Source organism: Hibiscus syriacus, unplaced genomic scaffold (genome assembly GCF_006381635.1).
Source record: "Hibiscus syriacus cultivar Baekdansim isolate YM2019G1 unplaced genomic scaffold, ASM638163v2 tig00110988_pilon, whole genome shotgun sequence".
NCBI lineage: Eukaryota > Viridiplantae > Streptophyta > Magnoliopsida > Malvales > Malvaceae > Hibiscus > Hibiscus syriacus.
The window spans coordinates 2329877-2346731 of NW_024062942.1; the positions used below are offsets into that span (position 1 = coordinate 2329877).

Consider the following 16855-nt stretch of genomic DNA (forward strand, 5'->3'; position numbering starts at 1 on the left):
ATAGTGTCAAGTCGTTTATTGATAATCTACCAAAATTTCCTAGTAAGATTGTTAACTTTCAAATTTGTGAGAATCAATTTCCTAGTTAATTAGTCACTCTGAGAAAATCTCTAATAATAAAAAAGAGGTGAAAAAATATAAAGTAATCACAAGACATCATCAAAGAGAAATAATTCTCAACAACAACAAAAAGAATTCTATGTCATCTGTTGCATTTCCAAGTTCTACTACAGGTAAAGTATTTTTAAAATACAAATAAATTCACTTACATAAAAGTATCCATGCATATATGTTTTTGCCTATTTTTCTTTAGTCTCATACAATTCTTTTACCCACCGCCTATCTTCAAATTTATGTTTATAAACTAATTCAATCTAAGTCTTTTCAAAATCTAATGGTGTTCTACACTTGTCAACGCACCTCATAAATCCATCGTAAAATTGTTTATTACCATTTGATTTGATATTCCTCATAAGATGACATAAACATAATCTATGTTTCGTCTCAGGGAGTACTTGAGCAATGACATTTGTTATAGCTTTATCTCTATCAGTAATGACAACAAGTGGTTTGTAGCCATCTCCCGCTGTAATTATTTGTTGTTAAACCCACACATAGGTATTTTCTTTCTCATTTACTACCAATGCACATCCAAATGAAACTGTGTTTCGATGATAATTTATTGGAAAATAATTAAATACTACAAAATGAGGCATTAACTTAACTGGAAAATATTAAATAAAATAAATAATCAGAATGATAAATGTGTCGTGGTATTAACCACTGCCTTAGAATCGAATTCTCCCTGATATGTGTAATCGCTACAATGCACGAATGACCTCCTGAGGTTAGCGTGACTCTTTAAATTCATACACCCGAAAGATAGAGTGGACTTGGTGGTATTGCTCTTCTATTAAAACTCAAAGTGACACTCTGTTCTAATTTATAAAAACCAAGGAGAGTGTTTTTAAAGAAAACAATTGCTTCGATATATTTCTCTTGAAGTGAATACGAAATGAAAAATTAAACATCCATTTATAAGTTCAACATAGAGGTAAAATGGTAAAATATCCAATAGAAATTACAAAATAATTAATTGTTATAAACATTATTCTAATGGCCATAAACTATATTAAATATCGTGTAACGACTATAAACGGTAAAATAAACTCTGATAAATAATATTTTACCATGAAGATCTTATCTAAAAGGAACACATACAAACCAAAATGGACCGCGCCAAAATGTTCATACCTAATGTGAAATTCTTTGTATTACCTACACTCTACTACTAATAAAAAAAGAGTTTTTTTTGTAAAAATGATAAATTAGGAGTCAAACACGAGAAGAGCAATAGCGAGATTAGTTGTTTAAGCACTAGTGAACATATCTGGAACTAGTACATAGTGATGATGAGTAATTATTCTCTTAGATAAGTGATTGAATCTTGAACTTTCTAAGATTATGATGAACTCATAACACACAACTAACCCCTTCATCCACCGAAGTCCTCGATGTGTCTACAAAGTATATATACGAATGTATATATATAACTTTATTTTCTCAGGATTGTAGTAAGTGTACTAGAAATACAACCCAATATTTTTCTTTGAAGGTGGCTAATTCTTCTCACTTACATAGGTTCTTTCATCAGGTTTATCTCAATATAAACCACCCAAACTGGGCTATGAAATAATTAAGAGTTTTTTCAATGGCTCATCCTTACAATAAGTATGGTGAATTTTTTCAAGTTAATTTATAAATGAATCACTTGAACTCTGGGATAAGAAATTATTACGAATAAATATTCAACCTCATTAATCAGTGAATTCAATATGTCTTTCTTACTAGGAACACCCAAACTCTTGGGTTTGAATTCATTAAGAGTTTTAATAAAAACTCATCCTCTCTAGTGGCAAGTTCATCTAGTCCTCTGCGATTAGGACTACCCACTCAACACTGGTTTATGAACTTATTAAGAATATATATTCAACCAAAAATAGGTAAATTCATCAAGTCTTTCTCACTAAGACCACCCAAAGCCTAGGCTATGAATTTATTATGAGCATGTAATTAAGCTCATCTTGTGCATGTACATTATTCGTCATAGGGATATGTAGGTAGAAATGTACACTATGAGTCTTTCCATGGATTCGTTTGACCACATTGAACTTAGATAACTAAGTTGGGTATCCACCATGAATTCCTCAACCAATGGAATTTAAACTCATTCCTCTCGACGAATCAAGAACTAGTTTTCTAACTTTAACTTTTAGTAAATGGATCAACTAGGTTCCTCTCTGGCTTTAATCATCATTATAAGATACCCCACATCTCTAACATTTTAGGATAGAAATAAATCCATAATTTTCTTTGAACAATGTGTAAACAAGTTCTTTTACACATATTTTTAATCATACTATGGTAAAGTTTGTTATCAATTTTAACCATAAAGCTATGATTTAACAAACTCAAATCTTGTTTACACTTGATTGTATTCTCAAACAATTATGAAATTTCTCATATCTTATTTTAGTCATCCACGACCTTTTTCATTCAATAGGAATTTCAAAAAATTAGCTATAAAGAGACCATCACATATTTATTTAATATGACTAAATTTGGTATTTCACTCTACCAAATTAATCTCTACTCTTTTAGTTTTTGCACTAAGATTAAAGAGAGTCAACTTGTCATAGTATTTTATAAACTCGAATAGTGTGCATAGTAATGAACAGTGCACCATGTAGGTTTCTATGAAAGAGATGTGATGAACTAGGCACGATTAAATACCAGGTCTTTATATAACTAATCCTAGACATGAACTTTCATTCTCATCACTCTTCTTTCTAATAATTCATTCATTAAGTTTCTTTTTATTAAGGTTTATTAAAGAATTGTGCTTGATTCTTTTACTTACAACAATATCTTATTAAGCATAGACATTTTGGGCTCACTATTGTGTTAGCCTTAATAGTTTTTCACTGCCTTAGTCTTTAGTAGTGGTTCATCTCATTTCATAGTATTTCCACTAAGTTTAAAAGACTAACTTAAAGGCTCATTTATTCTAATTCATGTATCATTTTAAGAATGAATTAATATGCAACAAGTCTAAATAATATGACCTCGTAAGTAGAATTATAACTCCCAAACATATTGTTCATTCTCACCATGCGTGCAATTTCAGACTTTGCACTATCATCTTTAATCAACATGACCCCAAAATCTATCGTGACAGTCACTTCATGTAAACCAACACCTATTTTGAATCTTCTAAATTCAAATGAGGATTATATCAGGTTAGTCACGAAAATAATTTACTAACATTAATAAAATTAAAATAATTTACTGATAGTAACAAGATTCTTATCTTTAAAATTTTGGTTCATCTTGAGTAGATTGTGGAAATCAAACATGAATTTAATAACTATTCGGTTTGGAGAATCTTCTCATTTCAGTTTCACCAGCTCTATACTTTTCCAAAAATTACACATGTCATGTGTCTTTACAAATTTCTCAAAGGAAATTATTAGTATGGTAAAAAAATATTTACAATGATTTTCACCTTAATTTTCAAGAACTATATAATCTTTAAAGCATAACTTTAATATAATATAATGTATATCTTAAAAAATTTAAAGCATGCTTAAACACTTCTATGCACTACTCTAATGTATATCTTTAACGAGTTTTTAATAAAAAAATTTAATCATTATAACATATCTCTTTAGCACTGTGATAAGCATCATATAAATGTTTATGTATTTTCTTTCCTTTAATATAATATAATGTGTCTCTTTAAAAAACTGTAGACTTTAAATATCAATAAACATCTACAAGTTGAACGGTTTTGCAATTAAAATGTTGCATTTAAAATCATTTAATTTTTACTTTCATTCCTTTCTTATCGGTAGAACTTAAAATATATTCAAAGTTATTTTAAGAGCACATTGTATTATTAGATACAATACATCCATCTATATCACATATAGAAACAAAGCACCATAATGCAAGGAATAATCATAAGTGAAATACATACATAGATTTGAATTTACAAGCTATTTTTCTGCGTTTTTTTCTCCAACACCATTAAAAACGTTAATAGCTAGTAAATATGCTTTACATCTATTTTATTTTTATTTTTTTTGTAAAATATCCGTAACACATTTAAATATCCTGCTTTAAATCATGTGTATCATAAATATTTTTATACTAAAATGAAAATAAACAAATGAAATCATCTATTTACACTCTGAAAACCGTTTCCAACATAGTAGTTCTTGCTTTCCAAAAAAGATACGTCATCATTGTTTCAGCATCACCACCTTACACTTCTTATCGTTTGATCTTATGTACGTAGTTGTACAATATTTTTTTTTTATAAATCCAACATTCTCAAGAGAACCAGTTTCATTCATGAAATTTTGCATCATTCTATTTGAAGCAATTCTTGAGTTGTGCATGGTATTAATTTTGATCTTATCTGTCTAGCTAATTTTTTAGAAGGACCTACAACCAAATCATCGGTAGGTATTACAAATTACAAATATATTAAAAAAGGTATGGTAAAAAATAATGCAAATGTATAATATAATTACACATTTATTTACATTGATATATGACACTTGTTTTGGCTTTATCATTTCATGACAACGATATGCTTGAGATTTTTCAGCTTTTCAGAATTGATATTGCTCGTTAAATTTGAATTTAATAAACGCTTGACATCCAACTCTACATATTGATTTGGTTCACGTTGTCTATTTGGTAAGTTGTTCCACTTTTCCTTCCTAAATCCCTCTTTTCGACATATCAATTTCTTTGAAATTATGTGACCATCACTTCGACTTCTTACCGTTGAATCCATTCGATTTCCAAAACCTTTAACTTTTTCATAAGTATAGTAGAACTCAACACAATCATCCAATGACTTCCACTTGAGCATATCCATGTCATTTTCATCATAATCTTGTAGTTCCTTTCCTATCTTGTCTCATATATCCTCATTGAAGAAGTAATCAATGGTCTTGTCATAGGATGTATATTTACCATCATCGACATTAGATTCAAGTTATTCTTTTTCGGTATAAGTTTCACTATTTAGGTAATCTATTTTGTCATCTTCATTGAGATTACAATTTATCATCTCCTTCTTCTAAATCTTTCCCTCATCATCCATAATCGTTAATATGTTGCAATTTAAGATTAATGACAAAAATTATTATTAAATCGATTTAAGAATTATCAATATTAATAGCAAGTCAAACATACATATCAAAATTAATATTATATGATCACAATTAATATCCATTTAAAATTAAAAATTAATACTAATAAAAGTTAATTCTTTTTATAATAATCGATGGCAATTTATTAAAACAAATTATTACAAAAGTTTTAAGATCGATTTTTTAGCATCAAGTTAAAAATTCATGAATAAATTAAAATATTATTATTATTAATCAAAATTAAAGAATAAATTTGAAATTAATTATCAAAATAAAAATAAATTAAAAATTATAGAAAATTTAAAACCTAAAGGTCTAAAATCTAAACAGGGGAAAGTGTGAGGGGTTTGCATGCAATCTGACTATTTAAATTAAAACAAAAGTATGAGGTAGTGTAATTTAGCGATGTATATTAAAACATAAACTTACTTCGTCTAAAATCTAAATGGGAGAAACTATGCGGCGTTTCATGAAATTTGACCGTTTTAAATTAAAACACAATTATGGGGGAATAGTGTAATTTAGACATGTTTATTAAAACAGACACATGCGTTTGTCTAAAATTTATATGGAATAAATTATGGGGGTTTCCATACAATTTAACCTTTCGAAATAACACAAAAATAAGAGGAGTTGTAATGTAATTTAATCATTCAAAAATCAAACTAAACTGAAACTGTTCTACAAATGTGAAAAGGAAGGAGACGATCAACGGGTTTCTTGTAAAGAAACTTACACGCGGCGGCGGTTGAGGACTAATGAAGACTGGTGATCATGGTGGTCGTCGGCTGTTGGAGACGGACGGTCGACGATCGTGGGTTGATTTTTCGAATGTTAACGCAAGTAAAAATAATGGAAACAATCGCGGGTTGACGACCGACTTTGCAACTCCTTCGCGACGGCAAACTGGGCGATAGCGAATTAGACGACGACAACGCTGGGTTTGTTGTAAACTATTTTTAGATGAGTTTCTGGCTCAACGGTGGTACTGTTGATGGCCACCCTCAACCCTTAAACAATTTAAGAGTCTAATTCTAAACAAATTTATTTGTGATATATTTTGGTATGTCACTTTAGTGATACATTGTGGTAAGCGACGTACGATGTAGACTCTTTCAGTTAAACATATTATATCTAATACTGAATGAAAAAAAAGTATTAATTTTTAAAATTGAAAAATCCTTTTACAATAACCCTATGTATAATATTTTTGTAAATGGAAATTATTAAATACACAAAGAAATGGAAAACTATAGGCATGTATGAGCATGGTCAAGTTCTTCAATCCATTATTCTTTAATAAAAATCCATCTAATTCATAAGCGAACCCTATACTATAACTAACATTAACTAATGTATTCATATAAATTGCGTTAATCAATGTATTAAAAAATAAGACATAAATAATAATAATGAATCGAATCTCAACTCATATATGAAAACTTTTTTTCTGAATACAGAAAATTCAAGTTTATTTTTACTGAGAAATAGGGTTTAGAAAAATAACAAACAGATGAAGCTGGTTTTACTCCTTTGAATATTTCCACTTTGTCATGACTTTTGAACTGGTGAAAATGTGAGTGGCTGTTTCCTTCTTCTTCTGGTTTGAAACTGCACTTCTTGAAACTGACATTGGACCACAGATAATGTCTGTAAACCATGAGTCTGAAACATGACATGAGTAGTTAAACACACCGTGGCTAGCCCATATGTTTATGTATGTATGCATATGTATGTAATGTATGTATGCATGCACTTAGTGCAGATTTTCAGATCCTTCAAAATTAATATAGAAAATGAAGCTGAGTTGTGGTTAAGAACACTGAAAAGAACATTAAAGAAGATAATAGAATATGTTAATTTGTTCGCGTAAAACAACAAACATTCTCTCAATGTGCTGTTGTTGGTGGATTTAGTGTTAAAGTTAATATTCCCATTTCTGAAATAATAATAAATGAGATGAGGACTATGAGAAACTACATAGAGTAAATTATTGGTTAATTTATTTAAAAAAAATTAAATAAAAATAAAACAACACACATGTTTTATTAATAAATAAAAAATATCATTTTTAGTGTTATATAACATAAACATATGATTAGTCAGCATGTAATGAAAAATTATATTGGAGGACATAAAAGCGCGATTGATCGATAACATTTTCAAAGAATTAAATTTTAAAATAAAACACGATATATCAGATTATCTTTCTTGGATTTAAATTTCAAAATAAATTATGATATGTGCAACGCATCTTAAACTCTAGATTAATATATTAAGATTATGTATTGAAATAAAATTAACCCTCTTCTCAATATTTATTATTTAATGAGTCAAATTTTAAAATTTAATTAGAATAATAGTGACAGAAATATATTCAATTTATTAAAAATTATAGAATTAAAAATATAAAAATGTTTGGATATCTATTTTATACAATTGATTCAACTTAATAGTAAAACATATTATTTGACCTTCATGGATTTATAAAAAGTTGTACAACTTAATCATGTATGAACAATTATTAGATTCGGATAAGAATGTTTATGGCTGTAGGTCTTTCTTTTTACGTGGGATTGAGTTTATCATAGTTATGTGTTTATTCATGATCAAGATAAACATCGCTGATGAAAAACCAAACACAAAAACCTGAATTCAGCGGACACTTTCATCGGAACATCAAACTTCTCAAGAAATAATATAACATTAACACCCAGGTAATGCTTGCACGCACGCGTGGATGCAGCAACAGGAGATACGTCATCAGAACATTCTGATCCTAAATGCGCACATCACACTTTGTTCATATTTCCAAAAGGCCGACATTACCCGAAGTCATGTCATTAAAAGAATAAATATATTTATAAATGAGTAATTCTTTTTGTAATTTGTATCTTATCCAAAATACTTTACGCATACATGTAAAGTTTCGAACCGTGCTCCAATGTTGGTAATCAAAACTAAAATAAGATTATTAGAAATGGGTTAAGGAGGACATACCAGACTCTGCTAATGACAATTCATCTGTTGATCAAAATGAATATTATTCACCCAATACATATCCCCATTTAAAACTTGTCCAACTCTGAATACAAACATGTTCTTTCGATTCCTTTCTTGTCTACTTTCAGCTATGTTTGATGGAGGAAATGTCAAAATAGTACTGCCAATTCATTAAAGAAAATAGCAGTTTTCGACCAAGGTAGAAGGGGGAGCTTTCAGTTTTGTCCCGTGTATTTTTTTTGTCTCACCCGCATACCACCATAAAGAATAGCTTTCCAATGACCTGGAACTGAAGCCTGTATGAGCCGAACCTCTTCTTACAATAAGAAATTAAGACCTGGAATTCTCAACTCCACAAAATCCTAAACAGGACAGCTATCCACAATCCTAAACAGAATGGATAAAAGAATCGCCCAATCATACCTGCATGTATTCCAATACTCGGAAATCTCAGTTCTGAGCCCCCTTCTCAAATCATAGAAAGATGAACAAGAAAAAGCATTAGACTAGCAAGGGAAAAGTTGAGTCATCTGTAGACATACATTTTATAACGTTAAAACTTCTTAAGCATAATCTAAAGGCGAAATACAAAACAGTTCACAGACCAGAGACAACAGATGAGTAAAGAAATGAAAGCAAGTTCTAAAAGCTAGCTGTTCTTAACACTAAAGTTTACAGCCATCACCATCTGTTTGGAGGCGCAACCAAAAGGTTCTGCTGGATTTGTTGCTGCAACGGCAAAAAGAAACTTTGAGTACTACACACTAGCTTCCAGATTTTTTTCCTTCCTAAAAGTGAACTTCCATAAGCCTTTTGAAGATGGGATGTCGAATAGATCGGGGTAACACATTTACTGGAGTTGGTTTTATTTTGGGTCACGATATGAACGCAACACAAAGACCATCCAGAGAGGTTACTCTTCAACAACATTAACCAATTCATACTCAATGAGTGACAGATTGTTATCTTCCTTCACAGTGAAATTAGCAGGTTCAGCAACCTCAACACGACCCCACTTGTCCACAGCAAGCCTCATTGATCCTTTAAACATGTCAATTTTTGCATTGCGAAGAGTTATGGTAGTCCCCTCTTTCATCAAGTCCACTGCCAAAAAGAAAACGAGAAAGACAATGTTAGTTGTAACTAGAACTATGACATTCCAACAAAGAAAAGCATGATCGTTACTTTCCCTATCAGATTTTGGAATAATAACAAGATGATGAAATATTGAAATGATCGAGGAAACAAATTCATAACCACTATCAAGTAAGATATCATAGAAGAAATTTCACTCCCAGTATGGATAATTTGGTTCCATGTGCATGTGCTTAAATTTTCTTTGATACCCTGACTAGCAATTTTGGACTATTTGAGAAGATTTTCCAGACTCCAGGCTTGGGATTTATAACATCGAACTCAGAACTTGTACTCTTTTATTATGAAGATGAGGCAAATCTTTTTTTTTGTTTTTGCCTTGTAGTTTCAATCTTTCAAAGGCAGTAAGGCAAAGCATTTTACAGACAATATTGCAACAGCACCTGGCAACTGGTCAAATGACCTTAGTTGGAGGATCAACAATTTCAGTGGAAAATCAAAGTCTCCAGGAGCTACATTCCTACATATTGTAGTAGCTATTTGATCTATTGTTAGTTCTCCTTCTCCTATCCTTATGACATGTGGACAAGATGGGATATATTCAGCAAGGTTAAGAGTTTTAGTAGCTGTTTCTGGGTGAATGACCAGCTTGTATAACTTTCGTAGCAGATATATTCAGCCAAGTAGTAGCTGTTTCTGGGTGAATGACCAGCTTGTATAACTTCGCAGCAGACTATTCTGCCTTCTTTGGATATTGAAATAAAATTCAAGCACAAAAATCAAAAGAATTTCCATCTCGCTTCAAATTAATCTAGAAATAAGGGTTTTGCATCAGTAAGAAACACAAGATTAATGAATTCAATCATCAACTATAAGTAGCAGAATGCACTTGAACACCTATAACAACATCTCTTTCAGATCAACAATACACGATAATAAAGTTTGGCATCATAATAGATGCCATTCAATATCTGGAATGGTTAGATGTAAAGGAAATTTAACACTAAAACTCAGCACATGCTACAAAATATAAACAGCATAGAAGCCTCAGTCAAGTGAAAATACTAACTGTTGGAAAATAGGCCCTAGAGCCAATCATATTGGATATGGCATATTATATAAATAATGCAAACTAATCGCTAACTCAAGCGATCAAGGCTTTCCTTTATGTTAGTGGCATTACTGATTGTCATGTGCTACTAATTGGATGAGCTGATGAGCCAATGGCTCTGCAAAGAATTGTAATTGGTTACAATTATGGGATCCTTATGAATTAAAGCTGTTACCATCCATAAACATTGAATTGTGGAAACAAAGCATCAACAATGATCAAAGACTAGCCTACGTTAAATCTGTAAGCATGTGATGCATGCAACTTATCTACATTGAAGAACGGAGATACTTGGAGATGGCATATAGGTGATTAGAAAACAGGTCCACCAAACATTGCTTGCTAGGAGAACCCAATTTGGCATGGTTACTCAAGTGTCTATGAAGATGTGACATATCTCCTTGTCATTTCAAAAGCAACAACTAGCATTCATTCCATTCCCAGAAACTATAAACAACCATAATCACAGTTCACAGAATAATTTTGTTAAAGGAATTTGGCCACACTCAATCTTTTACTTCTATCCTTCAACAAGGCAATGAAAAAATACATGGTTACATCAAATACAAAGCATCTAACCAATGCCTGCATTATTTGTCTAAAAGAGAAGGGAATGCAATACAAAAAATGACCAGAGACGAAAAATTTCACAACCAAAATGCAAACAAATATATATATATATAATAATAATAATAAATAAAAAACTAAAAGCGACATTGTAAGATGCATGACAAGTGAAACCTCTAGTAACAACAAAAGTAAAAATACTACACAAATTATAAGAATATACCTTGTTCATTTCTAGCTGTAAAGATAATCATTCCGGTTTCATCTCCTACCAAGCATTCGGCAATTCGCATTTGGCGAACCTGAGGGCCATCTGCACGACCCTTCTGCAATACCATCTTTGTACTAACAACCTTGACAGTAAGAGTGTGACCACTAGTGCCCGGGAGAAGTTGGTCCACCTTAGTGAAAACAGGTTTCCTCAATGACTTTGATTCCGCCATTTCAATACCTTCAAAAACAATAACAGAGATATGTACCATCAGCAAATCGACGAGATAAACCAGATTTGAAAATTTTGTGGAGAATCAGAGCAGATGATTCGCTACATTCCACATTTAAAAAAAAAATTAAATGGTGAAACGAAATGATTTGAAACTCCAGTTGATTTTTTTTTTAACAAAATTCAAGATCCAAGCAGTTCGTTCAATAAAAAAGTCAGTCAATTTCAGCTTCCAAACGCTTTGATCTAATCAACTTAAACTTCTAACAATAATAAAATATAAGCATAATCATATTAAAAAAAATACAGATAGAACAGTAAAATCCCTAACTTTACCCTAAAATCACATATTTCGATAGAAAACAGACAGATCAGAGAAGATAATCAATCAAATCTAACGAATTGGAGTACTCTGGTTCTCGTCTATGATAATTTAACAAAACCGTAACGAGTGATAAATTTTTCAAATGAAATACAAACGAAAGAAAACAACAATTTGCAATTTGGCTCAAAAAAGGGAACAAATTAAAAGAATAGTTCGAGAATTAAAGGAATTAGGGTTTTCGAAGTTACCGATTCGGAGATCGAAAGAAAATGGGGATTAGAGAGAAAGAACGAAAGAGATCTGTGTGGGAAACGGCACTTAGAAGTTAACACAGTCAAAGTCGACTAAAAGTTTTGCTTCAATATCTATCGTTCATTTTATCCCAATTTGCAATGCAGATCGTAACCGTGCAGATAATCTAGGATAAACTACAAATCTGGTCACTAAAGTCTAAATAATATTTTATTTCGGTCATTAAACTTTCACAAGTTATGTTTTGATTACAATGGCTTGAAGAGGTTTGGCTGGCTGCTGTGTTTCCTGGTGCTGTTTTACTGGTTGTTTGTTACATGTTAACCCTAAAATATAATTCACAAAATCCACAATGAAAAGGACGGGTCTACACCAAACGTCACACATCAATGTACATTACTATAAATTAATAAATAGTTATTAGATTATGATAAAATGATCAATTTTGGTCATTAAAACTTTAAAAATTTTATAAAATGAGTATTAAACTCTGAATTTCGTTAAAAAAACACTCACATTTAACTATTGTTAAAGGGTTAATGTGACACACTAAATTAATAAAAAAATCATTTGTTCCCTTAATTATGACTAAAATTTTATTTTTTATATTTTTAATATTTTTAAGTAATAATTCCAAAATTACAAGAATAAATATATGAAATTTCCAATTTTATATTTGAAATTATAAATATATTTTAAAATTATATTTTAAAATATCAAAACAAAAATTAAATAATTGAATTACATTTTTTTTAAAATTGATTTTATTTCTGATAACTGAAATTGTTGGATCTTAAAAATTATAAATTTTATAAATATAATTACAATTAAAAATAATCATCATAATTTATATATATATATATATATATATATATATATATATTTCTATATATATTTCTGATAATTTAGAATTTAATATTTATTGTGTAACTTTTAAAAGTTTAATGTTTAGAAAGAGTACTTTAACATGATTTAATGACCATTTAAAAATTTTACCCTATAAAATTAGTGGTGCATTTCAATGTTTGGCATGCATTCTAAAATTTTCCTAATGTAAAGATAATGAAGTATAATCAAGCGAGGTAATAAGTTAAATTAGTGTTAATAATGGATTTAAATGTATTTTTAAGAGTGAGTAAAATGGACATAAAAAGTAAAAAGATAACGAACAAAAAATAAATAAATTTTAGAATGAATATTATAACTTAGGTTTAATACAAAAGGTGCCTAAATTATTTTTTTTCGTTTAGGTGCATAAATTATTTTTCAGTAATTTCAAGTACCTAACGTTACAAACATTATCATTTTAAGTGTCCGATAGTAGCGACAATTAAAAAATTCCGTTAAGTGATATGTGCCATGTTTGTGTAAATTTTAAAAAAAAATTATTTAAAATAAAAAAAGAATTAAATTATTTTTTCTAAAAATACCGATTTTTTAAATCATAAAAAACTCAAAACTTTAAAAACCTTAATTTCAATCCCTATACTCACACGGGTCGTTGTCTTTTTCACCGTCGTCGTCAATCGAATCTCCACCAATGGCATATCCATCCAACAACATAGCCACCCAAGGAACCCCTAACCAATGAACAATAATCTCAAAATCATGAAATTAAAGCAACCTGATGATTACAATGGTAACCACGATGACAAGGGCGACGATAGCTGGCAAGGGAGATGACAGTGACGATAATGACATTGATGATCATGGTCGATAAATGAGAAACTAGAGTTGGGGTTAGGGGTTTAGAGATGATTTTAGGGATTTCTAAGGATTTGAATTTTTTTAATAATTTTTAAAGAAATTAGAGTTTTTTTAAATATAATAATATTTTTAAGTTTTTTTAATATTTCGTAACATTATATAAATGTGGCACATGACATTTAACGAAAATTTTTAATGGTCGTTATAGTCAAGTTGTTTTGAGCCCCTAATCGATGAACAATAATCACTAAATTGAAGCGACCTGATGACTACAATGGTAACCACAATGACAAGGAATACGACAACCGGCAAGGGAGATGACAAGGATGATAATGACATCGATGGCCATGGTCGATAAATAAGAAACTAGGGTTGGGGTTAGGGGTTTAGAGATGTTTTAAGGGATTTTTAAAGATTTGGATTTTTTATCATTTTTAAAGAATTAGAGTTTTTAAAATATAATAATATTTTTTAAGTTTTTAAATATATTTTTAAAATTACATAAATGTGACAAAGGAACAAGCCCACCACAGTTGCCACCTGCACTAGAAGATTGTTATAATTAGTTATCAGGGACGATCAACTGTCTAGCTAGAAAATAGTACAATGTAATTAAATAAGACCTGGTTGAACGAAAACTTTCTTTTCTGAATTCTCTATTTATTCTTTCAATCTCTGTTTCTATTTTCTTTGATCATCGTTCTTCAATATCTCGGGACAACTCCCAATTCATGAATCGAAATCCCTAATTCATTTCCCCATTTTCAGCAATCCTTAATTCCTTTTTACCTTCTATAGAAATTCTCAATTTCCTTCCTTCGAATCCCAGCTCTTCTTTCCCATTCATGACAGTAACACCAAAAAATTTAAATTCCTATTTATCAGTTTTAAGTATTTTAAAAATATTTCATCATTATTACATCAAATAATTAAATTTAGTAGTTCAAGTAATTACAACTATGATAAACTTTTACATTCTTATAGGTTATATCACTCAACCCCTCAACTCGACCACAAGCTTCAATGTTCTAGATTTACTTGACATATATGTGAGTCTAAGCAAACATTTTTAATACTTGAATTTAACTTTAATATTCAATTTAATCCGTTTCGTCAGTTTTGAAAGTTCAATGATTAAAACCGGTCAAGACTTTATAAAAAATGAATGACCTTTGACGTAATTTACCCATTTATTTTTAGTCATCTTCCCCGTTTACTTTTGTATTTTTATTTTGGGGTCAATTTATGGATGTTAGAAGGGATCATCAAAGTGTAAAGACAAGTACACCGACCATCTCTTTCCAAAACAAATAGACATGTAGGAATAGGATGGAGAAGGTAAAGGCTGAGGTCGACAACAATGGGCCATCAAAGATCAAAGTTTCCTTTGAGTCGGGAAATAAGTAAGATAGAGAAGGTTGGAGAGGTAAATTGAAGGGTTGGCACTGGATAAAAAAGAAAGTGGCTTATTGTATATGTAATTAACTAAAAGGAAATACTCCTATACTGGGGAAGATATGGTTGGTCTCTCTCAATCTAATCCTAATTCCCTTACTTCTCGGGTGTACGCGCAGCCCAAAACAATAGACATGTAGGAATAGGATGGAGAAGGTAAAGGCTGAGGTCGACAACAATGGGCCATCAAAGATCAAAGTTTCCTTTGAGTCGGGAAATAAGTAAGATAGAGAAGGTTGGAGAGGTAAATTGAAGGGTTGGCACTGGATAAAAAAGAAAGTGGCTTATTGTAGTATGTGTAAATTAACTAAAAGGAAATACTCCTATACTGGGGAAGATATGGTTGGTCTCTCTCAATCTAATCCTAATTCCCCTTACTTCTCGGGTGTACGCGCAGCCACCGATTCCTCCCTTGTCGTATTACAACTGTTTCGAGTATTTGCGAGTAGCTATGTTATACGCCACTTTGATTTAAAGTTAATTTAAGATAATTTTTAACTTAAAATATTATATAAATTATAATATTTTTAGTTACAATCGAAAAATTATATTAGGATAAGTTTAGGGTCTATAACTGAAAAATTATATAAAATTGTGACATATCCGATTGTAACTGAAAATGTTATGTAACATTTTTTATCTCAAATTCAAATGTTACTTTGTTCAATATAAAAAATTACGCTATTGATAAGATTTTTGGTTGCAACCGATTTCTATTATTTTTCCTTTAATTTCTATATCACATCTTTATTTTTTTTATAATTATATCTTTATGACATGTTTATATATATATATATGGCACGTTTTATGTCGTTTGATTGTTATTTTAGTTTATCTTTTTTCTCATGGTTAAATTTTACATCGTCATGATTAAGGGTGTTCAAAAATACCCAACCCGATTGATCCAGCCTGTTGACCCGTCGACCTGAACCCAAAAACCGGGTAATTCTCTTTAAAAAAATTAACTAATCGGGTTGGCTACTCGACCCATAACTTTTTCGGGTAATTGGATCGGGTCTTTGTCAAATTTTTTATGACCGAATATACGACCCAACCCGACAGTTTATATATATATATATAAATTAAAATTATATTTTTATTTTAAATTCCTTATTTTTACATTCAAATTAAATTTAAATTCATAAAATTCTTTCTAGGTTTGTGTTATGTACTTTTAACTTAAAAGTTTTAAGTTTTAATTTTCTTAATTTTTTTATTAATTTATTAAAATGAGGTTAGAAGAAAAAATCATAATCGATTTTAATAAATTTAGTATTTATATATATATATATATATATATGAAATTTTTTGTATGAATTGTGTATTATGAAATATTAATTTTTTTTGACTTATGTGATTATTATTTCAAATTAAATAAAAGATATATAAATCGGGTACTCGTGACCCAAAAATACGGGCACTTAGGTTTTAAGGGTACCCGACTATCAGGTACCCATACTTAATGGGTCGGGTCAAGGGTCGACAAATATACTAACCGCAGAACCAGGTACCTGGTACTTCGGATACCCGAAAATGTGGGTATCCGAAGTTGAATGCCCTAGTCACGACCGAACAATATGATATTTATTTGTTGTCATGTTGATTTATCTTGCTTTGGACCCTCAGATTGGATTTAGATACGTAATTTTCATTCGTAAATAGTTTTTTTC

The 16855-nt window shown here is 30.2% G+C and overlaps 1 protein-coding gene across 1 annotated transcript; it reads right to left on the reverse strand.

The window, feature by feature from the left end:
- Positions 1-8749: 8749 nt before the first annotated feature.
- LOC120149103 (uncharacterized protein At4g28440-like) lies at positions 8750-12151 on the reverse strand. Its single transcript, XM_039161997.1, has 3 exons — positions 12020-12151; positions 11228-11455; positions 8750-9335 (listed from the first exon to the last, which is right to left on the reverse strand). Exons 2-3 carry the CDS (start codon positions 11445-11447, stop codon positions 9145-9147), a joined length of 411 nt encoding a protein of 136 aa, XP_039017928.1. The 5' UTR covers positions 11448-11455; positions 12020-12151; the 3' UTR covers positions 8750-9144.
- Positions 12152-16855: the final 4704 nt, after the last annotated feature.